Raw genomic sequence first — 27,927 nt, forward strand, 5'->3', positions numbered from 1 at the left:
ATTGGAATCAAGAATCCGTCCTTCCATCGCAGGTGGGGGTTGAGCCGCCGTTCATGACGCCAATCATCCATGCCCCAAGGGGATAATTTCCTCTCAGGTGCTTTGGGCGTTCCACAGGATTTGACTTTCGGGTGTTGTACATTCCACACAGTCTGGCTGTGACGATGTTTCCTTTCTGTGCTACATCACTAGTAGCTCCTCGTCACTGTGCTCTGGGGAGAAGGGAACCCACGACAAGGAAAAAAAGAAAACAAAATCTTATGCGGTGGCACAGCTGATCTGCACCCTGGGCGGGGCTGAACTATTTCTGGTGGCTCTCTTGGCTTGAGTGTTGATCACAGCACTTCCTCAGTACTATGGTACATACCTCTGACGCAGTACGTCTTCCCTGCCGATGTTTGTCTCACGTTGATTCTGCCAGAGACAAAAAAAGGAAAACAGCGCTGGAAGAGAGTGTCGGCTGGGACGGCATTTCCGGCACGCTCGTGTGCTGTCGGTTCAGCTGCCTTGCTTTGCCAGATCGGCCTCGATGTTTTTTTCTTCCCTCCCAGAGGCCTGGGTATAGGCATGTGCAGATACCGAGGCGGCATTTCATCGGCGGGAAATTACTCTGGGTTGCCATCGGTATGTGCCCTACCGAGTCGAAGTTAGTGAGTACTGCATCATGTACGGCGTTGCTCGTCATCACTTCCCGGTTCACCATCAATAAGCCGCAGCCGATCTGCGACCGGAATACCTACCTATTTACATACAAAATCCGCTACCGGCGAGGTTGAGTTTAAAGCTAGTAGGCCATCGAACGGGGCTGGTACCTGGCCCTGGTATGGCGATGGAGACCTACCTACCTACTAGTTACTAGTTAGCTACGTCTATCTATGATGACAATGTACATAGCGCAGAAGGTGTACGCACGAAATGTAATTATTGGTCTGTATCGAGCGTGTGGTCGAATCAGATATATCCGTTCGGTTTTTCTTCATCGCCGCCGGCCATTCGTCGGTAGAAGACGGTCATACTTGACGGGGCAGAGGGCGAGTGTGGCTTTGCTTATCCTCCGTCCCCACGACCACGGCCCTGCCACTCCCAAAATCCACTAAGACAGGATGGATGTACAGGGCTTGGATGCAACCCAGCAGAAATGGAACCCCAGATCGAGCCGACTCTCTGGCTCCGGATCCTCATCTCATCTGTATGTAACTGTGGAGGTCCCAGGGAACTATGGACTGCGTACGGAGGGGCGTCCAGATTCCCTGATTTAGCGTTTTATTGCATTCTTGCATCATGTAATAGTCGCTATTCGTATTTCTCATGGATATCGGGTCTGGTTTCTTTTTCTTTTCATTTTTAGCGCTTGTTCTGTGGGTGGGATTTTTGGATGGGTTGGGCTGGGATTAGTACAGTACCACTTCGCCGGGCAACGACAAAGTACAGTACCTAGTGAGGTCGTACTTGGTGGACCAGGAACTGTCTTAGATTCTGACTTCCAGCCCCCAAAGCACACAAAGTTCGCACTTAAGCTGGACCCTGCATCGAACAGTTGCAATGCATATCGTCCATTTACCAGGCTACCACCCTCCCTACCACCTTCTCTCCAATACCACCTTCCTTGTCTTAAAATTTCAAACCCTGCTCATAGTAAACAGGAACACCTTAGAGATGCAATGCAAATGCCTACCGCGAAGTACAGGTATGATCGACGAGGCTTGCACGATGTGGAAATTGAAGCTAAGTCCCATTGCTACGGTGAAACAGTCAGTACACTCGAGCATGTACCTAGTAGTAGGTACACCCACTAAGACAGCATGTAGAATAGTTATCCTGCAGCACTGCAAGTAAGAGGAAGGAAGGGGAGGGGGAAGAGATTGGAAGAGAAAAAAAAAAGAAAGAGAAATTCCCTCACCGACATCCAGCAGGCCATGTGAATTTGATTGTCTTCGTCTAGCGAACTCCGTCTTTCCCTGCAAGAGTACCCGCCGACCGCAAATAATCACGTACGCACGATCATCCACATTGCTACTTTTTTCAGATCTATGAGGAACGCAGCAAATTATAATGCAAATGGAGTACCGGTGAGCTGGTTACACGGCTGTGCAAAGTCGATCCAACCATTTTGGATCTGATATCATAAGTACCTGGTCTTCTTTGGATGTATGTATGATAATATTACGAGGCGGAAAAGACAGCTAGAAAGAAAATGATATCATCATGGCCAGGGTAATAGTAGATATCCCTCCTGCATCATGGTTGGTATCAGTCAGTGACTTTTACAGCTGTAGGTACGGAGTAGCGTCTGGGATCAATTGCTGAACGTGACCGACTGGGTTCTGCAGAGTTTTATTAATTGAGGCCCCCACCAGTTTTGGGATTTCTCTCTATCTCATCGCTTTTTCTCTGTCTCTCATGTGGGCCGTTGTCCTTCGTCTCGCGGGTTGGTTTCCCCTTTTCTTTGAGGGTCGAGCGCGATTCTGAGCTGCGATGGGATCGAGGTCATATGATCACATTACGATGGAATTCAGGTGGTGACGGGGGTGGCTTCTTCAAAGTAATCCAGTAGTGAGGTCAATAGTCTCTAGACTTCTCATGCTGGTCCTGCCTTGTTCCTGTAGGTGGCTTCATTCGTGTGATGGAGCCTCGATAGCGTGGAGTGATGGACACTCCGGCGGATGATTGTTCCGCACCCGCCATCTTAGTCGGCAGAAGCAGACTGACTGCCCGAGAAGCTCGATCGTAGCAAGATGCGACAAATCGCTCTTTGGAAAATCGACTCTCACAGCCGCAAAAAAGACGATAATCAAAAAGTAACAATATAATTAGATAGCTAGCATTTATGTGCACCGGGTGCTGAGTTTCTATAAATTTATTCAGACTTTTGGTGTTGGCAGCGACATGCGAGTATCAGAGCGCATACAATTTCTGTTCTTTTTCAAAAAACCAGACCCAAAAGTTCATCTGAAATCTGTGGTTTTTAGAGTTTGGGTCACCTGACCAGATCCCGGGCGGCATAGTTAATATGACAGCATTATGTATCGGCTTACCAACAGCACCCCTGCATAACTCGGTCCTCCGGTCTAGTGCGCTGACATAAGCACACTAACATAAAAAGCTGCCCAGAAAAATCTGCGGTGTCTTTCGACTTCGACTGCTCCGTCTGAGTATCCGGTCCAGCATTCACGGAGACGCGGAGATGCATTGATGTGTGCGCTCTGCGGACTCTGGTCTAGCTGTTGTCTTTTAAGACCTGGCTTAAGCCTTAAAATATTCATTGGCTTGGTTATGTTGCAAGCTGAGGATGTGTGGTCATAATGGTGATCATGCTGCAATGGAACTTGTTTCAACTTATGAAGAATCGCCTCGCTTATTACTATGATGACTCTCCTTCTTTTGGCATGATGCAGGACATCCCTGTGGATGAGTGCTATTTCCAAAAAAATTCAAGCTCAACAGTCTGAGTTCATTGAGGAGGCGATTTTTCTTGAATACTGCTTTTGTATCGTGTGTTTAGGATAGAGTACCGCCTCATATTTATCATTACAATGGAATATTCAGTATCACTTCAACTGTCTTTGACTTTTCTACGGGGTTTTCGCGTCGAAAGTTATCCTTGCTAGGGGTATCATGTCGAGTACAGACTGTTTTGGCAAATCACTATTCTCAAGATCAAAAGTCTGCAACTGTCCTAACACACTTCTTTCTTCTAATTGCTGCGCTTGTGGCTCTATTCTTCTATTAAATTCGTGGTATTGACCCTGCCTTCATATCTTCACGTCAGATCCAAACTCAGAAACACCGTCCCCTCCAGCGGAGTCTCATAGTAAGGCGGAATATCAACAAACCCCAGCCGTCGATACAGCTGAATAGCTCCCGCCATGAACGGAAGTGTATCTAGCCTCATCTCCGTATACCCCAGCTCCTTCGCTTTCTGAACGATAGCATCGGTCAACGCCGTCCCTAGCCCCATCCCTCGTGCCTCGGGAGAGACGTATAGTCGCTTCATCTCGCAGCATGCCCTCTGGCTCCCCTGGGTTCCAGACTGGGATTGGGGTACATCTTGATTGTGCGTCGAGCAGTCTGGTTGGAGAGGCCGAACAGCCACGCAGCCTAGCGGTGTCTTTGTTCCGTCCGCGCTGTATGCAAGTAGGAGCTCTCCTCCGTGGGCGGGGCTGTATTTGCCCGGTAGAGATTGGAGCTCTGCAGCGAAGTCTTGGAATGTAAGGTCGATATTGAGCCATTCGGTGTAGGCCATGAAGAGGGTTCTGGCTGCGGAGATGTGCTCTTCATTTTGGATGGTGACGATGTGGGATTGCTGATTGCTTGGTTGCATGGTATGTGAATCAGGGCTTAGGTCCGAGTGATAGAGAGTTGTTAGGGATTCTGGTAGGATATTGGTCTAGTGAATCGGAGTCAAGCGTAATCAGACATGCATCTGAAGAACTGGGGATTTCCCAGCGCAATAGGACGAGATGTGTCATACAAGGCGTGAGGCAGAACGTTCCATGGTGGAGTGGACTCAGGCCATCAGGCCAATAAGATTCTCTCCTTCGGTATGGCTCCCGTGGATATAGCCGTTTCTCCTTCTTCATTCTCCCCTGAAGTGGTCCATGTTTGCCTTTGAGCTTGATATGAGGCTCGATACCCACGATACTTGTTTATAATTAATAGGATTTGCATGATTCATCACTCTCAATTGACAAGGGGATTGCCCTGTCATGTTTATTGGTGCTAAACAGTGGCGGTTGATAGCATTCTGTCGCCGCTCTTCTTTCCTATCAGTAGTTGGTAGTTCCTATCTTGCTAACTAACTGTTTTTTGTTCGCATACTAATCGCTCTTTCAAGAATTTCTACTCTTCTTGATGAAATCCTCGGTAGAAGTCAAGTTCCGGTGATAGAGATCCCACAGTTGAGCGGCGGTCATAGCAACTAGCGAGAGAACATGCCCCTCTTCGTCTGCGCAGCTGGCACGTATAATCAATATGAAATCTATACCGCACTGGCCCGTCGTCATCGTGTTTTATTCACCTTTCAAATTTCTTCACCTCTGACATTATACAGCCGTGTGTTGATCTGGCCGCAGGATTCTAATCACCTGCGTCAATCCTAACAAAACACCCAAGCCTTCCAACGAATCAATCAGGTGAATAACTGGCTTGCGGGGAAAACCTACGATTATCTTCCTCGCGTTGGCGGAAAATAAAGGAAACACGAATCAATCGGCCGATCAATGCAACATCCTGATAGTTAGCGCCTCGAACTTCGCCCGCGATCTTCATTATCATGTTCAAGCTGACCATCCGCCGCCCTGCCCTTGAGCTTTACCCCGAAGGCCCCCCGACGGGATCATCGCCTAGCAACTGGTGCAACCCCGGTCGCTGACATGCAATTGGCCAGGTGCGGTGCCTGGCCATCTCCTAGTGTCTAACGGAATCAGGAGACGGGCGGGCCTCGACGGCGTTATCCGATCTGTTAGCTTCCTTTGATCTCCCAGCTATCGTATCTTCCGTCAAATCAGCGAGCTCTTATCAAGACATGTGCCGCTATCAACCATCGTGGGCTGCAGAACAATATTGTACCTAGCCCTCGGCAGTTTGGGGACCTTTTCGATAATAGTTAGGCCATCTAGCCTCCCACGAAGTGATATAAAAAGTGGGCGCCTGCCCGGTCTTTTTCTCAATTGCTCTTCCTTTTTCTCTTCACATCCTTGCAAAGCTCCAATTCTACATTTGCGAACCGACTGAGTTCTCAAAATGCCTCGTTCTTCATCCCTCCCCTCAATGGGCATGTTGGCTCTCGGTGCCATGCAAGTTGCATCCGGCGCCTTGGCTGATCTCCAGTCCTGCCCCAATGACACCCCTCTCAGCTGCAACAACTCGACCGCTGTGGAGGATTCTTGCTGCTTCAATGCTCCCGGGGGTACCCTCCTGCTCACTCAATTCTGGGATACAGACCCTGCGACGGGACCCTCTGATTCCTGGACTATCCACGGACTTTGGTACGAAGAATCATACAATCATGCCAGCAGACAAAGGCCAAGTGGAAACTAACGCACCTGCAGGCCCGACAACTGCGACGGCACCTACGAGGCGAACTGCGACTCGTCGCGAGAGTTCTCCAACATCACCGCCATTCTCAAGGAGCAGGGTCGTGACGAGCTCCTGTCCTACATGAACACCTACTGGAAGGACTATAACGGCGATGACGAATCCTTCTGGGAGCATGAATGGAACAAGCACGGTATGCTTTGCCCCTTGTTCTGGCTCAAGACTTTTGTCACATGACCTTCTGTCTAATGTGTACCGCCAAACAGGAACTTGCATCAACACTATTGAACCCAGCTGCTACACCGATTACACCCCGCAGCAGGAAGTCGGTGACTATCTCGCCAAAGCCGTCGAGCTCTTCAAGGGTCTCGACACCTACCAGGTAAGCTAAATAATATGACCGAACGATCCATCATCATGCAATGGAACTCTTTCCTAACCAGAGAAAACAAACACAACAGGCTCTCGCCGACGCCGGTATCACGCCTGGCTCTAAAACTTACGATCTAGACGAGATCGAATCCGCCCTGGCCAAACTCAACGGTGGCTTCAAGCCCACCGTCAACTGCAGAAGCGGTGCCCTGAACGAGGTCTGGTACTACTTCAACATCAGGGGCAATGCGATCGACGGCGACTATGAGCCTACTGATCCGCGTAAGTTTCGCGCTTCTCTCTCTCCCTCTCCCTCTCCTTCTCGTCCTGTACTAGATTTCCAGGGCATAGTTTGCTGATCGTATTCCAAGTCTCCGATTCGACCTGCTCGTCCTCTGGTATCAAGTACCTGGCTAAGCCTAAGAGCAACAACTCGTCGATCCCTGCGATGATGAGAAAGAGAATGAACCGGGCTGCTCGTTTGGTTTAGGTCTAGTGGTGGCACAGAATTGTTTCATGAACAAGTCAAAATGATGTACAGCGATGAGGTGTGATTAGATTTTGATGATGACTTGGTTTGTATGTATGTATGTACATGATATGATCAGAGCGAGGTCTGAGATGCCCTATATGAATATCGATTGGGGCATCGATGGATCGCCTATAAATAAAGGACGACGTATCCAACGAACAGGAGTGATTCGAATACCTGACGGTGCCAATAGAGATGCCGGGTTCTGGAATTGAAATTTGTTGGAACCCCTGGATTGCTTGCTTGTTCATGGCAATGGCACTCTTGCGGAGGCCGCGAAGGTAATGAATGCAGTGTTGTATAAGCCCAGGATTCACCACAATTGAGTAGCAAAAGGACTCGTGCGAATGCGGCCTATATGTCATTCAGAAGCCGAGGTTTTGTGCGGCGTGCAGCTATGTGCAAGAATCGCATCAACAGCTTGTTGGGTTTGAGTGCGAGATATTGCCGACAATAAGTGTGGCCTACCGGGCCCGCAAGCCCGGTGCGCCTGCTTATACAGCGAGAAGAAGAAATGGCGAGTGACGAATTACCGCCCCTTCAGCCGCGCATTTCTCATCTCTTCTTGACGATTGGCGCCCACACGGTCCAAGAAATCCATCCGGCCCAGGAACCCTTCCTTGGCCTTGCTGTGTACCGTAAGCTCGTCCTTGATGCCGGCCTGGTCCACATACGCCGCCCAATCCAGTCGAGATTTCTCAACGGTGTTGATCTTGGGACCACGGGCGTTCTCTTCCGTTCCGGCTGCCTGTGTCGTCGCAGCCGGTTGTTTCTCCCAACTCTTCTTGATGCTTCCGGTCGGGTTCGGGTCGAATCGCGAAAGTTTGCGAAGCGGTCTCCGCAGGTTCAGCGCCGCTTTCTCATTTTCACGATCCGCGTCTGCGTCAGACCCCGGCACGGTCTCTATGTCATTGCCGCTGGCGATGTAGATTTTGGCCTCAGCGGAATCCCTGGGAACCAGTTTCTCCTCGGTGATTATTTCGCCGGCGAATTTGTAGGTCCGTTTGATTTTGACCATTTCCTCTGCGTATTTGGCTTTGGGTTGCGCGGTCGGAGGATCTTCGGGGTGGGGGGCTTGCGTCGCTGTGTTGTTCGTGTCACCATCTGCTGCTGGGGGATTGGTCTCTTGTGTCTCGTTCTCGGGGAGTTGTGTTTCGGATTCTGGATCTGGCGCGTTCATTCTAGCCCATAGGGCGTCGACGTCGACTGTCGCGCCGTCGATCTTCGCGAGAGGTTTTCGCTCTTCTTCCTGTCTGAAAAAAGCCAAAGTCAATACCGTATATTTTTGTGAATCACTCATCGCGAATCAACCAAAACCAGGCAAGAGAAAGAGAAGGAAAAGGGGAAAACACATACGTGCGCATCTTCATCGCTCTCGTCCGAACAAATCCCCCCGGTCCACCCTCCTCATCATCATCAAAATCCATATCATCGTCATCATCATCTTCATCTTGCGCACCTCCACCACCGCCACCTTTCGCGTTCTTCTGCTTCTTCCCCTTGCTCTTCAGTTTCTTCGCTTTCGCATTCCGTATCATCGCCTCATCGCCGGACCCTAACTCCTCGTCATCAGCATCTTGTCGCTTCCCCGTCTTGCGCTTCTTAGTCGCCGGCTCGTTGGCGTTTGCCTCGTCGTCATCGCTATCGGAGGATGAGAGCCCGTCGTCATCATCTGGGCCTGCGGCGGCGTCGAAGTCCTCGTCTTCCTCGGAGTCGTATTGCTCGTCTTCGAGATCGACGTCCGGGACTGTAGCTGGGTCTGCAGACATCTTGGATTGGGAGCTTGGCTCAGGTAAAGAGACTGGCTCCGTGGCCAGTTGTAGGGGATGTTGAGGGTTGGATGAAGCAGATGGCCAAGGGAAGGTAGCGAGATGAGGATAGATATTCTGCCGGGCGGTGGATATAGAATTGTGTGGATTATGTCATTCAGATGAGCCAATCAGAGACGCCGATGACATCGCAGAATTAGACTAGCTCGTTACGGTATGTATAGTATATCCCTCATATTGACGGCCCATTGCATTCTGCGTTCTTAATATCAGAGCTATTTATTTCGCTCAAGTACTGGGGTCAAGTCTAAGGAAGTTTAGGCTCCGGAGACAGTCCAGGTCACAAGCAAGCGGTGCTGATGTTACTATATAACGCCGTCTACTAAGATGCCTATGAGCCACTCACATAACAGCTCTCAATTTTCAAAACAAACAAGCCCCGAGGAAAGTAATCGATCTGTTAATAAAATTATAGCAGGACTTTTCTCCGATTCTGTGGAAGACTTAAATGCATGAGGGGCAATCTACCAAGTCACAGCTTTTTATGTATGCTCCTATCCTAATATCTCCACGGTAAAATACAGCCTTCTCTGCATTCGATAGATCAAGGGAAGCTTTATTGCACTCTGTGACCGGCTGGATCAGAACTGGAATCCTTGTTTGGTGATGTTGTACATGAATGTAAGGCCAGTGCCCATCCAGCCATCAGCATTGAGACTGTACTTCTCTGGGGCGAATCTAGAACAGTCTATCTGCAAGTGATTCGAACCTCCTACGTTTCTTTCCAAACGCCTTCCACCCAGCCTAACTCTCTTTTGTGTTAAGAGATCTGGTCAGAACAAACTTCCAGTGAGTATCAAGCTTTGGTACCACAGGGAGTTGGGATTGGCCATCCAATTATTTGAAGTACCAATACACCTTAGTAGGCTTCCATCCGTGTACATACAGTGCCATTAGGGGGCTATGTGAGAGATCTCTGGTGTCAGGTCACGCCATGGTCATCTTGGTAGCACCGCAGTTGATGATATACCTCTATAATTACTGAATATAGCTAGCTTCTCAACTTGACTCACAAACGGGAACAAAGAAAATGGAAAGACCTTATCATACGGCTTGCATTTGACTTGCAACCGCAGCATATGACGAACATAGTTACACTATACCCATGGGGTCGACCCCGTGGGTCGACCCTCTGGGTCTACTCATCTACCCGTTCTTGGTTCTTTCTATATTGCCCGCCGACGATAGAAATGCCAGGTAACTATTTATGCTGGTCATTCCCACCTCTGGGATCATGTCCCCTACACGCTAAGTCTCCCCGCCTAGTTGACCGCACACGTTAAAATCATGGCACATTGTTACCATGCCTTGATGAGGATCTTTAATAAGATTATTAGCAAGATTCACAGCCATGAATTTCCAAATGAGCGGGTTGGCCTACGGAAGAATCTGGCACCACTTATTATGGACACCGCAGAAGCGATTGTTAAAGAAGTTAAGGGTTCTAAAGATTAAAAGTCCCCTTCGAAGTCTGTAAAGCTCTTGGTGATTATCAACTGTGTGTGCCTTTTTCTTAAAATTTCACTAACTCCAAGATACTAATTTTATGCCAGCCAGGCTCTTCGAGAAGAGCGATGAGATCACCCAGCTCAAGCGGGCTTGTACGATCAATATGCGCGTGCTGGATCATCTTGAGGATGGGCCAGATAAGTTGAGTATGAAAGCTTGGACTCTCAGTCTTCCGGCTGACATTGCTGACAAGGCTGATGAGTCCATGAAAGCGATCAAGCTTGCCAGGAAGGCCTATGAGATCCGACTGCAGGAAACGCCACGTAAGAAATTACAGCTATACAACACTGCATACAGTATGGGCATCTACCATTCCCATGTCAACCAGTACATGGAATCCAAGAAATGGTAAGAGTCATCCAGAAAATGGGGGGAATCCATGATGAAAAAAGATGGGGACCGAACTCGCGGGCTCCCATATTATCACACGGCGAGCTATGCCCGCTGTTTAATTAATCTCGGTCAATATGTCAGAGCACAGGAAATGCTCAACGAAGTCATGTCCCAAATCGACAGCAAGAAGTCCCCGGACTGGAAGACTAAAGGCTTGTAGGTTAAGTCTTTGTTCATAAGAGTTTCTGGGGCTAACATATCTTCAGTGTGCTGTGTTTATTGGCGTCAATAAATAGGCTTCGGGCGGACTTTGATGCCGCCAAACATCAGTATATTGCGGCCTAAAATACTGTAGTTGAGGGTGCTCGAGCACACGTTCATCCATCCAATACTGCATGTCAGCCCAAGACCGGATCTTGCTGTCCCGACCAGAAATTTGTCGAATCCATCCTGTAAGTAACATGAATCTGGATCCTATTTGCTGAGTCTCTAGGCATCTAGAGACCATTTCTTTAGGAAACTAACCTAGTCTATACAGCAAAGATATTCATGATGATTCGGATTTAAATAATGCAGATATGACTACTGTCGAGCACACCAGCATTCTGCTTAAGCTTTTAGGTTCTGTTTCGCAGACTAAGACTGATGACTGTCAAGTTGTGGAACGGATATTCTAGGAGGCGGCTGATAGATTTTCGAAAAGACGTCGGATATGCGCAGATTAGATAGAAGGCATACAATATACCATGGTGAGAGGTCTTTCGAGATGCAGATTGATTGACGAACTATGCGTCTATCAAGAATGACCTGAGAAAAGGCAATTTTCGATTCAAAAGTTTGGGATCAAGCATGACTTGCTAAAGCTACATCCTCGCCCTCAACTTCAAATCCTGAAATGGCAGGTCCAAGTAATCCCACATATAATGAAATCGATCACTCCCAAAGAACGGCTCCCCCTTTCCTTCCCCATTCACCACCCAAAACCACGGACAACCGAACGCGCCCTGCTCCTTCACAACGCGCTCCGTCGTCGTCGCCAACTCCGCCTTGATCGCGGGACTGGTGGCGGCGGATAGAATGGCCTCAACGTCCGAGCTTGAGGAGAATGACTTCGACAGGGCTATGGCGAGGTTTTCGGGCTTGGAGATATCAATATGGCCGTTCCACATCGTGTCGAAACAGGATTGGAATGCGGATTCGAGTTTTTCCTTTGGGTGGGTTTGTTTGATGTAGGTGAGGGCGCGTTGAGGCTAGTTTTGTTAGCTATTAGCTCTGAAGTGGATAAAGATGGAACTCACCAAAAGCGAGAGAATCGGGAAGAATGATGGTACTTCGAATTTATGTCCGAAGTATTTCTGAGCTCGCTGGCCGTCGAATTTCGAATATGCAGCCTTCGCGGGTAGAGTCCATGGGGGTTTGTTTCCTGATATAATGGAATCGCCGTATTAGGAATTTATGACCATACCATCTTTCGATCGATTCTCTTAATTCAAAAGAGAATGGAGGTAAAACGAACCGCTGCCCACGTTAATACCCCCTAAGAAGACGGGGATGTACCTTGATAGATGAAACATCAGCAACACGCTCCTTCTATAACTAGAAAAAGCAAAAATCATACTCAATATCGACACCCAAATCCGCCAATGCAGCTGAATTCTTCTGCAAATAGGAGAAAGCATAGAAACTGTATGGCGACACTGTTTACACCAACGAGACTTAGCATCAGTAGTCTCAAAGAAAGAGGTGCTGCTGTCGGTGACGTCAGAGCGCTTACCGCAGTCAAGATAGCATTCGATTTTCTTGCCCATCTTAAGATCTGTTGACTGTGGACCGAGTGCTAGTCGATGGTGTGTGGTTCTGGATTGATCATCAGGGAGATGTGGTGAGTATTTGTATCCGGGGTGGTCGGCGGACACGACTAATCTGTGGGGAAGCCGAGGATGTTCACCTGCAAATCGGCCGACGGGACCGACGGTGTATCCAGGAGTCAACGATATAAGCAGAAATATATAACAACATATTATTGATGAAACTAGTACAGCATAACATATTTACTGCTCAGAGTTTCCGGTCCATCATTTCCAGGACATAGAAGAAAAAAACACGCTCCTCGCAACAAGGCCAGGTAGAAGGGATACAGGCAATTGCGACCATAACCTCCAGGGCTCGGTCGCTCGTTCATATCTTCAGTAGCACATAGTTTCATCATGTTCCCGGGTATTTGGGCACCATCTCCACCTTCTCTGCTTGAGGCATATCCTGGCCTCGCTGTTTCGACACATTCCTTTCAAACCAGATCCCAGCCCCTACCGCAATCCCCATGACGATTTCCAATCCAACAAGCAGTCCCATCATGATAAAGGCTGCCCTGGTAGTTGTACAATCCCGCGCAAAATGGGACGGTGGCGTAATAGGTGTGCTATCGAGGTTGATCGAAGGGGTCCCTCGCACACTCTTCCATTTGCATGTCCAAGAGTGAAGAGTCTCGTGGTGAGCAAACCCCTTGGGAGCCGTCGAGCTTGGCAAGTGAATCGCGAGCACAGTTCCCACCAAGGCTGCTATGAATCCGGAAATCGCGACTACGGCAGCAAATAGATTCAGACGTCTGATATGGGAGCGGGGCTGCATATATTGTTAGACCAAAATATATGAGCATGCACAAGGAAAGGTGCTGAACTTACCGAGGGTAGAAGTGTCGTGACGATGTAAAGAATGGTTTGGAATGCGACTACACACCCACAAGAAAGCAGCGCAATTGTCGGGCGTAAATCGAAGTTCAGGGGCCACAGGAATAGCCAGGATCGCTCGAACGCGGATGTCCTCCGATAATGTAGTAGAGGAGCGGCTTCGCAGCCAATGATCGAGACAGAAACACCGAATATAATAGCAGAAAGCCCAAGTCTAATCCAGTGAAGGAACCGAGCTCGCTTGAGAAACGATGATTCCTCCTCGGCAGATGCACAGGATACGGAGGCATGGTAAGACCCTCCAAATGACGACACGGAATCCATTGTCGGGCTAAAGGAGCTTTTGTACAAGCCGAAATGAGGCAATCTTGAACCAGGTAAATATTCTGTCCAGAATCAAAAGAGAGTTTGTAGATTAACAAAGGCAGTTCAACAGCAATCAAACAGTAGCAACACAAAAAAAAGGAACGTATTTTGGTCAGTATTTGCCGGAAACACTACACCAAGTTTGAACTGAACGCCCGTGGAAAGAAATGAAATAGGTGAGCAAGTGAGCAAAATGGGAGAAGGGGGGAAGATATAGCAAACAGAAGTCTAAAAAGTACAGGCCTCGAACAGACAGCAAACATCCAGGAGAACAATCAAGTCGCCTATAATCAAGCCATAAACACACAGACCGAGTGTGATGTATTTTCAGACACCCAATAGGACCGTTTACCTACAAATTCGTCGATTCTGCAGGCCACACGGGGTACAGGGCGCTGGTTTGCTGCCAATCCCTGCTAATGGGCTAAGCGCCGAGGTCTCCTGAAGAATTATTCTTCAGGTTGGGCTGAACCTTGTCGATCCAGGCGCCTATATTCAGGGGCTGGCGCTTCCACTGAGTGAATCAGGCCGACCATCTGATTTACATCACATATTGATCATGTTGATCTCCGCAATGTTGCGCGTGGTGGTCAGCTCGTCCCACGGCACTCCGGGGAGGGCTAAATTGAGCAGCAAAGTCAACGACTTCGGTTAACATTATATCAGAGGCTCCTAGATATTATTCTGTCTTCATTTGTCAGTCCCTTGTTCAACCGGAACCAAGTAAAAGATGTGTTCATCATTTAATCTTGTCGCCGTTCAGAGACGGCCCATTGGAGTGGTTCTAAAAGTAGTGCTTGTTACAGCAGGTCCATTTCACCGTTCTCGCTGTTCATGTTTAATTTTAGACATAGGAAGCGTCGGAGGGTTTCACTTTGAGCAACTTTAAATTAAGCACCTTTAGAGAGGAGAAAGAGAAGAGAAGAAGAGAAGAGAGCACTGAAAGACGGCGGGATGCGAAACACCAGATCCCGTGACATCATGCTTCCCCGTGACCAATCAGCAGCCCCAGGGTGATCAAACCCCACGATAATAAAAAAAGAAAAAAATATCCGCGGGGGAAAAAAAACGATCGACTTGTTCTGTACTCAGCAGCCACTCTATCGCTGACTCCATTCGACCCGATCAGGATTGGCTGGAGCATTGATTCCTTTCTTTATATCTTACATTTCCTGTTTGACTCTGGGATTCTAGCCCCCCGTCGATTACCGTCATGCCGTTGTCGCAGCTGCAGGGCATCAAGCTCCCCGCCTCGGCGGACTTCCATGGTATGTTGAGACATTGTCGCGCCACTGTAGCACTCTGTCAATGTGCTTGAGCTATTCCGATCACTTTTGCCGTATGGAAATGCGCACTAACAATCCGGTGAAGTCCATCTTCGCGATGGCGATATGATGGAGCTGGTGACCCCCACCATCAGACAAGGTGGTGTCAACACTGTTTTTGTCATGGTAAGGGCTCGCCTTTAAGGAGCGGTCCGATGAATTGCTACTCTGAAGGTCTTGTTAAGATAACATGGTCTTTCTAGCCAAATCTTGTGCCACCCGTCACTACCGTCGACCGTGCTCTCGACTACAAAAAGCGCCTGCAGGCCATTGAACCTAACGTAAATTATCTCATGTCCTTGTACCTCCACGAGACGGTGACTCCTGAAACCATCGTCGAAGCCAAGAAAAGAGGCGTCACCGGTGTCAAGAGCTACCCGGCAGGCGTGACGACCAACTCCTCCTCCGGCGTAGTGGACTATACCCAGTTCTATCCCGTGTTCGAAGAGATGGAACGTCAGGACATGGTCTTGAACCTCCACGGTGAAGTCCCTTCGACGGGCGACGTGACCGTCCTTTCGGCAGAAGAGCGTTTCCTTCCCACGTTGCTGCAGCTGCACGAGCGCTTCCCAAAGCTTCGAATTATCCTAGAGCATTGCACGACCGCAGCTGCAGTAGAGGCTGTTAAGAAATGCGGACCCTCGGTGGCTGCCACACTCACCGCCCATCACTTGGCTATTGTTGTCGACCACTGGGCGGGAGACCCCTTCTGCTTCTGCAAGCCTGTCGCCAAAACGCCTGCCGATCGCGATGCCCTCTTGCGGGCTGCGGCATCTGGCAACCCCAAATTCTTCTTTGGCTCCGACAGTGCACCGCACCCGGCAGCCTCCAAGCGAGGAGACAAGATTGCCGCCGGTGTTTTCACCCAGCCATACACCACCCAGCTCGTCATCGACGCCTTCGAACAGGCCGTTCAGAACGGCGTTCTGAAAGATGAGGACATTACCCCCAAAATCGTCGAGGGCTTCATGAGTAAATTCGGCCGAAACTTTTACGGCCTTGGAGAGGAGCAGAAGGAATTCCTGATCCTCGAGAAGAAAGAAGAGAAGATTGCAGATATCCTCCAGTCAGGAAAGGTGGACGTGGTTCCGTTCAGAAGAAACCAGCAGACGTGGAGCGTAACCTGGTCCACATAATTTTCTAGTGACATTCATGTCAATCACTGTCGGTTCAAATGGAATAAGAAAAGTTGGCGATTTTGACCATTCTCCAGTAATTGTCTCGGCGGCAACGACTGTTATTAGTCGGACTTTTTGTCGCCCTGGCTTAGCAACCCTGTCACGGCCTCAAGTGCCTGTGCTTCTGTAATGTTCATCTTTCGTCCTGCGATCACCGGGTTGCCGTCACTGCCCACGGCAAGTTGCCCGGCTCGCTCCAGGTGCAGTCTAATCCGGCTTTCAATGTATTCCCTTCTCTCATCAGCCTTGGACTCCTTCGCAAGATCCACCGATTTCGGCAGCGCGGCCAACTTGGGCCGGAGCTGTGCAAGCATCGTCTTGAGCGCAGGGAGTTGAGATACGATGAAAGTCGTGTTCGTCGTGAGGGGCGTATGTTGGGTGGTAGAACCCGCGACACCGACCCGCAGTTGCTGAGCAGCGGGGCTGGCTGTCAAGAACGATAGATCCAGGTCTTTGCTGCTAGACGGCGCAGGCATTTCAGGCTCACCCTCCAACTTGGCCGGATTGGCCGTCTGGGTTGGACCCACAGTCGACAAAATAGACCGTAGCTGAGAGATAATCGCATCATTTCGGGCGCACTCTTCTTTCATTGATCGGTTGAGTTTCTTAGTCTCTTGGAGCTTTTTGCGCTGAGCCTGGATTGTCTCGGGAGTTGGCGTGTTTGGAGGAGGACTGAGGTCGAGGTTCTGTAGAATAGGACAGCGCATATTAGCATCAGGCGCGTTCATGTAAAAATCCCAGCCGAGCTCCGTACCTGATAATGATTCAACCGAATCCACCCCAGTAGGTCATCTTCCACCCTGAACGTGTTTCGCAACACGATAATTTCAAACTTATCGAATGCCTTGTCGACGGTAGCCTCGAGAAGCGTCTCTAATTGATGCAATCCATTTTCAATCTCCAGTCGCGCCTCGGGATAAACAACGTTGCCATCCTCATCGGTGTCGGGGATGGTGGAACCGTTATTTGCGTGAGAAAAGCCCAATCGTTCTGGGGGGGTTGAGAGCAGGCCAGATTCAAGACTTGAGATGGCCTGATATATCAAATTGTTGATGGAGTTGATAACGTCATCTATGAGAGACTGCGATCGCGTTAGCTGGGAGAAGCCAGGAGGTGAGGGGCAGGCGCATGTGTCCAGGTAATTACCGGCAGGAGGACTCACCAAAGGTGTATAGCTAAAGTGCTCAGCGAGCAGAGAATTCGTCGCGTCGTTCATCGTGATATGATGGCGGGACTATCGTGCATCTTCAGTGCAGAGTGAGTTGAACAGGCGAACTTTCCCTACGGGAGACGCGTTGCGCGGGAGTAAAATAGTTGACCTCCAACTTCCTGGACGCGGAATACCGACCGTTGGACTAAGACACGCTAGAATCAGGCTGTGGAGCAGCCATCCTAAGAAAGATGCATATGGAGGGGGTATCTAGGCACCACTCACTTATAATTTTTAAAATTCCTACTATCATAAGGATTTCAGTGGAACTAGAATGCATGTTTTGGGACTATGTCCAAGATCTGCCTTTCTATTAGCTCTGGCTTCTGTAGTCAAAATTTTAAATACATTTCAGCAACTATCCGATATGGTGTAGTGGCTAACATCGCCGTCTCTCACACGGCAGCCGGGGGTTCGATTCCCCCTATCGGAGATTTCTTTTTCCGATTTTTTTTGGCTTTCTTTCGCTCGCGTTACTCCGTGTCACCTGTCTCTGCCTTTTCCCTTTCCCCCCTTGTTTTTGATCCTTAATTTTCTATTTTTGTTATGTTTTCTCCTCTTTTGTTTCCAGCCCCATCGCCCGTAATCTCATACCACCAAATGAGTCATGGCAGCCAGTCGTCAGAGTCATCGAGAACAGCGCCCCTTCCTTTGACTCATTCGGCCAGTGCCTCGATTCGTTCAGTTCCACCTGCCTATTGAATTTGGAGGTCACTCCAAGGCTAATTTGCGCAATGGTTCAATATCCAGATTGATGCAACCCCGCCAGCATACTGGATGAATGCTAATCTTTGTTTTGGTGCCTGTGACTCCTTGTTGATCACCATGTAACCCAACACGGCTGCGGCTGATTGTTGTTTGAGGAGCCTTGGACTTGACCTCAGCGCGATTGTAGACTTTTGGTTAACTTATAAGTATCTTGTCTCAATCAAATAAAATGCCCTTCATCTTCAATATACCCTTTTTCAGTTATTCAATCCTTGGACCTCGAGATATCACCCATCATGGTGTCTGGAGTACCTACCCTAGCCTTAGAAGAAGCCCTCGATCGCGATCTAGCTGTCCGTGATCTTCAAGATAAGGATATCACTGCTCAAGAAGAGAAACATGCTCCCATCGAAACGCCTCAGCATGTCACTTCAGGCACGCAAACCCCGGCATCGATGGAAAACAGACTCCGTCCGGCAGCAGGTAATTAGTCTATAAAATCGTTCAGAGGTTTTGTTACTAACATAGACAATGCAGACATCATCAATCGCATCATCTGGGACTCCAATTATGACAGCGCAAACTATATCATTGGGTATGAGGATCGGTTCGAAGGGCGCTTGGAAGTTGGCATTTGTTCGTGGAAAAGGGAATCAACGGACGAGGAGTTTATCCCGCAGCATCGAGTGCTTTACATCAAACGCAGATCCGACGGAGAGATTATGTGGGATCGAAGGCGGAGGATTGATAAAGTGTTCCTCAGTGGGAATTCGGCTTTTGACTTTTTGGCCTTTTTGAGCTAAGCATCTGATCATACCTTTGTGCACGCTTATACCCATTGCATACCTTATGAATGTTATCAGACTGGAAGAAACAAATGCGGTAGTCGCGAATGATGGTCCTTTCTTCTTTGGGGAGGCTGCCTTCTATCAGGAAACTTCGCACGGCCAGGCAACCTTCATAACACCGTAACAGCGAGTCAAACAATCCAGCCCAAGCCATATTCTTCGCGTTTTTATTCGGCAAACCATTCGACTCGAGCCGTTCATCAGCAGCTTCGCAATATGGCGCAACGACTCCGCAAGCTCGATTTCTCGCGCATGAAGAAACACAACCATTCGAGCACGTCCTCTGCCAGCTCCCCTATAGTGCCGGTCCTTGAAACACCTGCTGCGTTCTCGGTTCAAAGCGTCAGTCCTGGGCCAGCCGGTAAGCAGAAGGCTTATTTTGGTAGACCTCATGTTAGACCGTCCGTTTTCGTGGAAAATATCGAGGATGATGAAGTAAATGCCTCTGCTGCTCAAGGCCACTCTTTGGAAAGCAAGAAAGGCCTAGCCAACGCCGATTGCGAAGAGGAGTCAATATCACGAGAAAAGACCCGCTACTTCGAGGAGATCTTCAGCATTCGCAACCCTCTGACCTCCACCAAGTCACGTACGAATCAGGAGGATATCATTGTAGTTGAGATTAAATTGCGCACACGAGTGAGTACTTATATTTCTTTTGCCTGCTTTCATGACATGTCTTCGTCTATTGAGTAACAGCGTGATACTGGTATACTGACTATACGTTAGGTCAAGAATGACGAGGAGTTTGCTCGCTTGGTAGCCTCTCGGATGGCCAGCATCTACCAGAAATCTGAGAGCCAATTCATGATCAACATCCAGCAAGATTCATATCTTTACATGGGCACTCCCAGGTTTCCGGCTTACTTGATCAAGATTTTCGCGCTGCCACAACTCATAGGGCCAGTCACCAATCTTCGCTGCACCATTCTCATTCAAGGGCTCCTCCAAGAGGTTGCCCTCATTGGTCCGAACAGAGGCGTTGTTCTATTTTATCCTATTCTCGAAGAGAACTTTGCAACAAACGGTGCCACCATGATGGGTGAAATCCCACGGCTCGATCGCCACAGCTCCGAGGAGCAAGATCAAGGAATTTTCAGAAGCATCACACGGTCCCTGAGCAGACTGAAATCTAGCAGCACTCACAGTGCACCTGCATCGGAGGCAACAACTTCTTCGTGGACTGGGGTCATAGAGCATCAGAGAGAGAAAAGCACCCTTAGGGACGATACATCGGAAGAAGAGACTTCCAGATCGGTCAGGAAATCCAGAAGCCGGCGGCAGCGTTTCCTACCTGGACGTGGTAGCTCGGATCCATCTCATCCAGTAGATCAGAGTGTGTGAATGAGTTGGTCGTAATTGTTCTGCAGTATCTTAGAACAACCAGGGCAGTGTGCAGTGCCGCTGATCTGCTTTGGTCAAAGTATGAAGGATGGGTCTCGTTTGTTCACTTTCTTTCGCATGTATTCTTAGTATCTTCTAGCCAACACCACCCAAAGTGTTGCCATGACAACTCTCTAGGCTTCAATACCTACAGACGCAATCCAAGAAATCTGAATCATTCAAATTCATTGACGCAATGGAACAGTCCTGTTCTACTGCAGTTGGTAGCAAAATTGAGGAGAGGGAAGGTAACCTTTTCGATGCTCCAGATGGAGCAGCTTTGATCCGTACGCTTTCCCTATCAGAGAACATGGAAATTGGCCGTTATCATGTTAATTACTCGCTTTTCTTGTGTCCTAGACGCCTGTAACTGCCAAGGTTGCTGGAGTGCCGGTATTGCTAGAATGTTTAAAACAAAGGTGAGTTGAAAGTGAACGTTCCGTTTAATCCTCTCACTTGAACCTACGGTCGCTGACACTGTCCCTGGAATTTGATCAGTATCCTGCTGCATATGCCGTCTACAAGGCCCACTGCGAGAATCTAATGAGGTCTCCCAAAACCACCACCGCTCCTAATGCCAGCGATGGGATGATTCCAGACAAGCGAATTCTTCTCTCACCCGAGGGAACGGCGCTCATCATCCCGCCCCAAAAAAGGGACTACGAAGGACCTCGTGGTAGTAAAAAACACTGGATCATCTGTCTTTTTACATCTCGCAAGTTCGGAAGGAAGGCCAGTCCACCTCCTGTCATCCTCTCTAACACTGAGCTTGCTGTGGTGGACATGAAGCGGCAGCTTGAAGAACTTCGGGCTGATGAGTCGGTTGAGGTGCCAATCAGTAGACTTTGGTCGTGTCGTTTTAACTCCGGGCTTTTCCGGGTCGATTGGAGTCTGTCGCGTAAGGTTTTGCAAGATGCAGGACTGGATGTTATCGTTGTTCGTCCGGAGGGCGAGGAGTGATGGTGTCGGTCTGGTGGGGATACTGTCAAAATGTATATCTTGATGGAACACTACAACCTGTGAAGGACTAGAGTTGGAATGGGAACGATTCCCAACCAGAAAAAGAGTACCGATCAAAGGAGTCAAATGCAAGGATTTCTTACCTTTTAATATATCAAGCTCTAATGTTGCATAAACAGCACTAATCGACCAGCGATGCAGGTATAGAGCTCGAATCACATGACTTCGCGTCGCGCTCCGTGTCGAGCGATAAGATCAGCCCAAATTAATTCCCCTCAACAACAAGAATCGCTCTCTAGTTTGGCCATCACCAACCAACGTCACCCACTATGCCTCCTACGAAAAGGCCGCCTCAAAACCAAAGGCAACGGCCCTTCAAGGTTCCTCGTCGCCAGACATCCCCCGAGGCTGGACCCTCCAATTCCAAAACCTCCTCATCGGCAGCAGCAACTAAATCGAAACCCAAGCCCAAAGCCAAACCCAAGACGACCACGAAACCCCCGAAGAATGCTACCGCCTCATCCTCCAAATCCAAACCCGCCACATCATCCTTCCGCAAGAACAAATCGCGCGCACACTCTGAAAGTCCCGCCCAAGACGACGACGATGCCGCAGCAGCAGCCGCAGCCGCCGCAGCCGCCGCGACGGACTCCGAACCAGGTTCTGACGCCGGCTCAAACTCCAGCCATCGCAGTCGCAGTGGAAGTCGCGAGCGCTCAGCGTCCGGGGAACCGGACTTCATTCTAGCGGAGATCACCAACGGCAATGCCGAAGAGACCAACGACGTGATTCTCAGCGAGCCCGAGATCCCGCCGAAGCTGCTGACCCGGCTGCTGCACACGCTCTTCCAGAACCCCAAGACCAAGATAGCTAAGGATGCGAACGCTGTAGTCGCTAAATACATGGATGTCTTTGTTAGGGAGGCGCTGGCGAGAGCGGCGTTCGAGAGAGCAGAGGCTAATGGTGAGGGGGCGTCGTTTGCGGATGGCTTTTTAGAGGTTTGTTCTTCCCTTTTCCAGTTACTTCTTATTTACCTAGCTGTCGAGGGAGACTCGGGGATACATTGATTGTTGTGCTAATGCATTATATCTAGGTCGAAGATCTTGAGAAGATGGCGCCCCAGCTTGTGTTGGATTTCTAAGGCTGGGTTCGAATGCGATATAAATATTGGAGTGTTTGCGATAGGAATGGAGTTGCATGGTTCTGTGGCCTCGGGCTGATTATTTTTTGTTTCTCTTTTAAGATACCACTAGTTGCCTGTTGATGATGCTATGAATTTAATACAATGGTTTGTATAGGAAGGCCGATATCCTTTGATAGTGTGAAATGTGCTTTTGGTCTAATGTTGTATGCATGACTGGCGTAAGTTCTAGTTATGTACTATAATGTATTATCAATGCTTCCGGCAAATAAATTCCGTAATGAGATATTTATAAAGGTACGTCCCCCACTGCCCTGTTTGAATCAACACAGTGCGCGAGAACTCCGAGCAAGAGAAGAAAAACGAAGATCCAGAGAGAGGGTCTATTTCAAACGCTAACCAGAGGATCCGGCGTTGCCACAGCTGAAGCTGGAGTCGATCCTTGAGGCGTGGCATCGGATTCGGCAAGGGGGTTCATTTTCTCCGACGGTGTTTCAGCTTTAAAATCGCCGTCCGTTGTAGTCTTCTTTTGTTTGGCAGTGAGGGCGCCGAGCTCCAGGGCTTCTTCGGGCAAGGGCCGGATGTGTGGTTGACAAATCCAATACGGCCTACCGTATTCAGCAATCGTCGCCTTAGACCCTTTTAGATCCTGATTAGGGGGCTCCTCAAAGCGCTCGGGGAATTGTTCATATTCTTTGAGGCCGTCCTTGATTGTTGCCTCGACAAGAGTGAGAACGTGCTCGAAGGCGGGCATGTCGCCGGGTCGTGACCGAGCGAGTGCGTCTCGGACGTTGGTGTGCGTAGAAACCATGGGACGAAGCAGCTGGAAAAGATGCCCTTGCATCACGCCCAGGCTGGGAGAGTTCAGCTTCTTCTGTTTCGACCTGTCCTTCTTCTCCTTCCTCATCTCCTTCTTTAGTTCCTTCTTTTGTTTTTTCTTGGGCGGGCCTTCGGTGACTTCTTCGGTGGTCTCAGCGACTGCTTCTGGAGTCTCATCCACGGGATCTGAAGGAAGATACAGAGGCTTTCTCTCTGGGACCGGCTGCTCGAGAACATATTTGTAAATGATGTCCAGATACCGGCGCAGAATTGCGTCTATCCGGTAACCGCCTTTGCCATTCCTGCCACGCCAGTACTCTCGTGTCTCGCTGCCAACGGGGGGAGGTTTGCTGAAGATCGCCGGGTCTGATAGATTGCCTTCCGCACTCATCACTCCATCCGCACCTGTGGCTTCAAGACAGCGTTCCAGGTCATCGTAGTTCAGATTGTTTCCATTCGCAAAGATCACCGTCTCCGGAGGCAGGTTGTCGCGAATGTAACGAATGTAGCTCCAATCAGCCACGCCTGTTTCATGGCCCTTCTGCTCCCTCCGGCGACCATGGAGTGTGATTATGCTTGCGCCGGCAGATAGAATCATCTTCGCATATTCCAACGTCTTCTCTTTTGTCTCCAGAATCCGAAATTTGGCGGTCACGGGTATCGAAAGTTCGGTATGTAGTCGGTTAATCAGCCTATATATGAGATCCCAGTCCTCCTGGAGAAATGCGCCGTAATGGCCCTTCTTCGCGATGCCCTGGGGACAGCCAAGATTCAGATCGACAGCATCGCAGTATGGTTCTGCATACCGTGCAGCTTTGAGGAGGTCATCGGGGTCATTGGCGCAGAATTGTACGAAAAGAGGTCGGTCTATGGCGGGGTTTCCATCGAGGTACGGAGCGCCGGGGTTTTGATCGGTCTCGTCGCGCGTGGGTCGGAAGTGTTGTAGACGGATGCCGGGTTGCTCGTGGAACAAGCGCGCATGGTACATGGGCGAGTAGGAAAGGAGTGGTTTGGGGTCATCGGGAGGCATGAATGAACGAGTAAGCATGCGCCAGGCCTATTATCTACGGTTAGTCCATTAGGGCAATACAATGTTTGTAGAGCATAGAGCGCGCTGACAAATTCCGACCGGTCTACCATAGGAGCAACGATATACTTGGGACTTCCCAAGCTCTCGTAGAAAGCTCTCCCTAATAATATCTGCTTCGGCTCCGACACTGAGACCGATGGCGCATTCTGCGCATCCGCGGGAGCCTGCGAAGTGGGCTGCGTTTCTGAAATTGCCATTTTCGCGAGATTTGAGGGTGTGAATCTGGGTGTGTATCGCCCCAACCACGGGGCAAGGAATCGAAAAATCCCTATTTTGGTAGAGTAAATCTGGACCGGAAGATGGTGAACCGTAATTGCTCAATGAATGACCGCCAAATGATCGGATTGCGGGCAACTTTTTTTCGACGGCGATTATCGCGGGGCGGAACAATAAAGAGCCGTCTTATCTTATCGTCGGTGAAAATCGATGATTACATCACTGGCACAGAAGAACTTGAAGATGAAGTATAATTGTAGGCGCTGATATAACTCATGAATCTGATAGGGGACAATGAGAGTAATCCCAATATTCTCAAAAAAACACCGAAAAGAGGAACTATGGGAGAGCCGTGGAACTTGTATACATGATTATGTCATCCACCAGAGAGGCTTGGCGCGGTTCATCAATAGAAAACAAGCCATGGCAACAATGCTGCTCTTTAATACCTGAAGCTCCCCATCTCCTCGTCCTGGCGGCCCAAGAATGCATGTTGTACTTGAACATGTGTGAACCAAAATCACTTCTATCCGTAAATATCCGTCACTACCCTGACGGCAGCCACTGAACCATCTGCTCTATTCTCACTAGAAGATCAGCGACAATGGACTCCACCGGCGGAACTGGGGGTAAACCTCCCCGTGTTTGTTGATTTGGAACCAACAAATTGCTAACAGATTATGCAGTATCGGCATCAGTCTCTCTCTCGGAAGATGGGGAGTTTGTCTCCCAGCTAAATGCAAAGGAACTCGTCTTTCACCTCAACCCGACATCTTCCGAGTTCCAAGATGTACAAATCGTGAAGGTCAAAGAAAATCTACCCAAGTTCTTGAAGATCTCGCGAGCCACCAATGGCCAGCCCCCCGGTTTGCCTACCCCCGAAGGCAAAGATCTTTCGAGGCAGAGAGTGCTATATGCAAGTGACACTCGAGTCCTGGTATGGCAGCTGGAACCAATGCAATTACATGCAGAAATCGATAGCATCGAACCCGGCGCCACAAACGTCGACTTTGGCGGCGATGAGAACGAAGTCATAGTATTCAACGCGTTCAACGCGAAAGTCTCTATACATGGATTGGATACAGGCTGCAGCCAAGTCATCAAGTCGCCTAAATTCTCCCACTACAATGGCTTCGGATACCGACCGAAGACCAGGCAGTTTGCCATCCTTCTCAAGCCTGATGCTGTCGATGTGCTAACGATTCACGAATTTCGATCATACGAGCTGATTGGACGGGCTAATTTACCTACGGTAGATGCCCAAGGCATGAAATGGAGTCCTGATGGCCGATGGATAGCTGTTTGGGACGCTGCGAGCGCCGGTACAAAGGTTCTCATATTTACCGCCGATGGTCAGCCTTTCAGAACATACACTGGCCCGCCTGGTACCGACATATCTCTCGACCTTGGTGTCAGGAACATTGAATGGGGCCCTGCTAGCAGCAACGGGTCCTCGGAATTTCTAGCTGTCGGAAAGGTTGACGGGACCGTTGACCTTCTCAAAAGCAAAACGGTATGTAACCGCTCACCTTTCGCTGTCTCACTGAGTCCGGACTGATCTCGCGAAAACAGTTTTCTTGCTCGATGACACTGTCGCACACGTTCCAATTGGATCAGAACACTCCTAGCATCTGGCGTGAGCGATTTACGACCGTGGATGGGGATCTTGAATATAACGAATGCGCAGGGTCTTCTGCATTTAGTGCGATAGGCGAGCCCACTGGACCCCCACGGGGAGTCTCAATCATGGCGTTTAGCTCCAGCGGGAATTTACTATGCACGGTCGATCAGTCGCGGCCTAGTATCATTTGGATCTGGGCTCTGGAGTCCAACGTGGTACTTCTGTCGGCTCTCGCTCACGAACATCCTGTGAGACAAGTTGTGTGGCATCCCTCGAAGCCCGAGTTTCTTGTCACCACAACAAACAATACAGGCGCTGCTGTGCGGCACTGGTCGCTTGACCGACAGCCTTCGATCGTCCGTATCCCGGCGTCTAGAAATGATGCAGGGCGCTACGACGTGAGATGGTTGCCTCGAGAGCAACGAGGCCAATCGGTCTTTTGGTTTGGGACACCAGATGAATACGTGCTTGGGTATATCGAGGACGAGATTGTCGTGTCGCAATTCAAGGTTCTTAAGTCTATCAGTAGCAACCTGAGGTTACCTTCTGGCAACTACGGGGCGAACATGAGCCGATGATTATGGATCTAACGGTGATTACGAGTGTCTGCATTTCTGAATATGAAAATATTTATGATGTGATATCAAACAAGACAAGCGAAGACTATGCACAAGGGTATCATGTAAAAAAGACACAGGACGTAGTAATAACTACCCAAGTACTCCGTACTTACCATATATTTGCTGCCTGGGGCATCCCGACGATATAGTCCTCACCGACCAATCACAGGCCCACCATCCGTCAATGCTAACCGAGGCGGCGCCTGAAAAAAAAAAAGGACAGCCAGGGCTTAGGGTTTAGATACACGTGACGACACCCTCCCCACTCGAATTTCGCACTTGGACTCGCACCCTTCTGGCCGTTGCTTTGTCGCGCAGTCACATCCGTCGAACAACCACACTAGATCTTCAAGATGGTGAGTGATGGCCCTCCTATCCAGGCGCATCGAAACGACTCAGAAATGATTTGGTTATACTAATACTGGCAATTTCTAGGCTCCCGCACGCAAGAAGTGGTCCAAGGGCAAGGGTATGCAAATCACCACCATTCCAACTCCCCCCCCCATCGTCAACTCGATCAACGGTTCCCTTTCGATTGTGGAAAAAGAATGAAAAAAGAATTCTATCTATCGCCTTTCTCGACAAGGAGGGGAACAGGTTTCTGGAGTCGACAACGATGATAGGAAATGATCGGATTAATTCAGGACTCGAATGACTGACGTTTTTTTTTCCGCCGCATAGTTAAGGACAAGGCCCAGCACGCCGTTGTCCTCGAGAAGCAGACTGCTGAGAGACTTAACAAGGATGTCCAGTCCTACCGTCTCATCACCGTCGCCACCCTCGTCGACCGTCTGAAGATCAACGGCAGCTTGGCCCGCCGGGCTCTTGCTGACCTCGAGGAGAAGGGCCAGATCAAGAAGGTTGTCGGCCACTCCAAGATGAACATCTACAGTATGTTATACCGATGACTTGTGATCACTTCAACTCCGATCGACGATTTTCTAACCGGGTGTTTCTCGATTTAGCCCGCGCCGTCACCGCCGAGTAAACGTTTCCTGACCAGTTCTTTTTCTCGCGGTCCCTTTTCACTTTGCTACGAATGATATCTCTCAAAATTCGGAAGTTTGGCTGGGCGAATGATGTATAGTGGTTCGAATCAATCAATTTCGGAGTGAACGAACGAAAAGTCGCGCTACAGGACGTGCCA

At 49.4% G+C, this 27,927-nt stretch overlaps 12 protein-coding genes across 12 annotated transcripts; 6 read left to right on the plus strand and 6 right to left on the minus strand.

Annotated features, from left to right (window-relative positions):
* Positions 1 to 3,760: 3,760 nt before the first annotated feature.
* On the minus strand, positions 3,761 to 4,321 carry KD926_002389 (GNAT family N-acetyltransferase; the record flags this gene model as incomplete). The annotated part of the gene is made up of 1 exon (XM_053097077.1): positions 3,761 to 4,321. The coding sequence occupies one exon, from the start codon at positions 4,319 to 4,321 to the stop codon at positions 3,761 to 3,763; it is 561 nt and encodes a 186-aa protein (XP_052958991.1).
* Positions 4,322 to 5,742: 1,421 nt separating this feature from the next.
* KD926_002390 (T2 family ribonuclease) lies at positions 5,743 to 6,898 on the plus strand (the record flags this gene model as incomplete). Its single annotated transcript, XM_053097078.1, has 5 exons — positions 5,743 to 5,987; positions 6,051 to 6,229; positions 6,303 to 6,418; positions 6,498 to 6,690; positions 6,780 to 6,898. The coding sequence occupies 5 exons, from the start codon at positions 5,743 to 5,745 to the stop codon at positions 6,896 to 6,898; spliced, it is 852 nt and encodes a 283-aa protein (XP_052958992.1).
* Positions 6,899 to 7,469: 571 nt separating this feature from the next.
* On the minus strand, positions 7,470 to 8,709 carry swc5 (putative Swr1p complex component (Swc5); the record flags this gene model as incomplete). Its single annotated transcript, XM_053097079.1, has 2 exons — positions 7,470 to 8,193; positions 8,297 to 8,709. The coding sequence occupies 2 exons, from the start codon at positions 8,707 to 8,709 to the stop codon at positions 7,470 to 7,472; spliced, it is 1,137 nt and encodes a 378-aa protein (XP_052958993.1).
* A 2,765-nt stretch (positions 8,710 to 11,474) lies between these two features.
* On the minus strand, positions 11,475 to 12,419 carry KD926_002393 (putative DSBA family oxidoreductase; the record flags this gene model as incomplete). The annotated part of the gene is made up of 5 exons (XM_053097081.1): positions 11,475 to 11,861; positions 11,910 to 12,034; positions 12,128 to 12,168; positions 12,230 to 12,308; positions 12,386 to 12,419. 5 exons carry the CDS (start codon positions 12,417 to 12,419, stop codon positions 11,475 to 11,477), a joined length of 666 nt encoding a protein of 221 aa, XP_052958994.1.
* Positions 12,420 to 12,816: 397 nt separating this feature from the next.
* Positions 12,817 to 13,622, minus strand: KD926_002394 (uncharacterized protein; the record flags this gene model as incomplete). The annotated part of the gene is made up of 2 exons (XM_053097082.1): positions 12,817 to 13,233; positions 13,293 to 13,622. The coding sequence occupies 2 exons, from the start codon at positions 13,620 to 13,622 to the stop codon at positions 12,817 to 12,819; spliced, it is 747 nt and encodes a 248-aa protein (XP_052958995.1).
* A 1,255-nt stretch (positions 13,623 to 14,877) lies between these two features.
* Positions 14,878 to 16,125, plus strand: KD926_002395 (dihydroorotase; the record flags this gene model as incomplete). The annotated part of the gene is made up of 3 exons (XM_053097083.1): positions 14,878 to 14,932; positions 15,036 to 15,115; positions 15,193 to 16,125. The coding sequence occupies 3 exons, from the start codon at positions 14,878 to 14,880 to the stop codon at positions 16,123 to 16,125; spliced, it is 1,068 nt and encodes a 355-aa protein (XP_052958996.1).
* Positions 16,126 to 16,229: 104 nt separating this feature from the next.
* On the minus strand, positions 16,230 to 17,383 carry KD926_002396 (MIND complex subunit MTW1; the record flags this gene model as incomplete). Its single annotated transcript, XM_053097084.1, has 3 exons — positions 16,230 to 16,853; positions 16,922 to 17,248; positions 17,330 to 17,383. The coding sequence occupies 3 exons, from the start codon at positions 17,381 to 17,383 to the stop codon at positions 16,230 to 16,232; spliced, it is 1,005 nt and encodes a 334-aa protein (XP_052958997.1).
* A 998-nt stretch (positions 17,384 to 18,381) lies between these two features.
* On the plus strand, positions 18,382 to 21,273 carry KD926_002397 (uncharacterized protein; the record flags this gene model as incomplete). Its single annotated transcript, XM_053097085.1, has 8 exons — positions 18,382 to 18,568; positions 18,623 to 18,721; positions 19,061 to 19,569; positions 19,660 to 20,266; positions 20,323 to 20,371; positions 20,452 to 20,600; positions 20,674 to 20,732; positions 20,812 to 21,273. The coding sequence occupies 8 exons, from the start codon at positions 18,382 to 18,384 to the stop codon at positions 21,271 to 21,273; spliced, it is 2,121 nt and encodes a 706-aa protein (XP_052958998.1).
* A 329-nt stretch (positions 21,274 to 21,602) lies between these two features.
* On the plus strand, positions 21,603 to 22,414 carry KD926_002398 (CENP-X/MHF2 family protein; the record flags this gene model as incomplete). The annotated part of the gene is made up of 2 exons (XM_053097086.1): positions 21,603 to 22,271; positions 22,367 to 22,414. The coding sequence occupies 2 exons, from the start codon at positions 21,603 to 21,605 to the stop codon at positions 22,412 to 22,414; spliced, it is 717 nt and encodes a 238-aa protein (XP_052958999.1).
* Positions 22,415 to 22,802: 388 nt separating this feature from the next.
* KD926_002399 (tRNA-dihydrouridine synthase family protein) lies at positions 22,803 to 24,520 on the minus strand (the record flags this gene model as incomplete). The annotated part of the gene is made up of 2 exons (XM_053097087.1): positions 22,803 to 24,290; positions 24,353 to 24,520. The coding sequence occupies 2 exons, from the start codon at positions 24,518 to 24,520 to the stop codon at positions 22,803 to 22,805; spliced, it is 1,656 nt and encodes a 551-aa protein (XP_052959000.1).
* A 623-nt stretch (positions 24,521 to 25,143) lies between these two features.
* On the plus strand, positions 25,144 to 26,738 carry KD926_002400 (WD40 repeat domain-containing protein; the record flags this gene model as incomplete). The annotated part of the gene is made up of 3 exons (XM_053097088.1): positions 25,144 to 25,168; positions 25,226 to 26,052; positions 26,112 to 26,738. The coding sequence occupies 3 exons, from the start codon at positions 25,144 to 25,146 to the stop codon at positions 26,736 to 26,738; spliced, it is 1,479 nt and encodes a 492-aa protein (XP_052959001.1).
* Positions 26,739 to 27,133: 395 nt separating this feature from the next.
* On the plus strand, positions 27,134 to 27,768 carry KD926_002401 (40S ribosomal protein eS25; the record flags this gene model as incomplete). The annotated part of the gene is made up of 4 exons (XM_053097089.1): positions 27,134 to 27,136; positions 27,216 to 27,303; positions 27,462 to 27,671; positions 27,746 to 27,768. 4 exons carry the CDS (start codon positions 27,134 to 27,136, stop codon positions 27,766 to 27,768), a joined length of 324 nt encoding a protein of 107 aa, XP_052959002.1.
* Positions 27,769 to 27,927: the final 159 nt, after the last annotated feature.

This window comes from Aspergillus affinis, assembly GCF_023601865.1.
Source record: "Aspergillus affinis strain CMG 70 chromosome Unknown NODE_14_length_433147_cov_86_863592, whole genome shotgun sequence".
NCBI classification, from domain to species: Eukaryota; Fungi; Ascomycota; class Eurotiomycetes; order Eurotiales; family Aspergillaceae; genus Aspergillus; species Aspergillus affinis.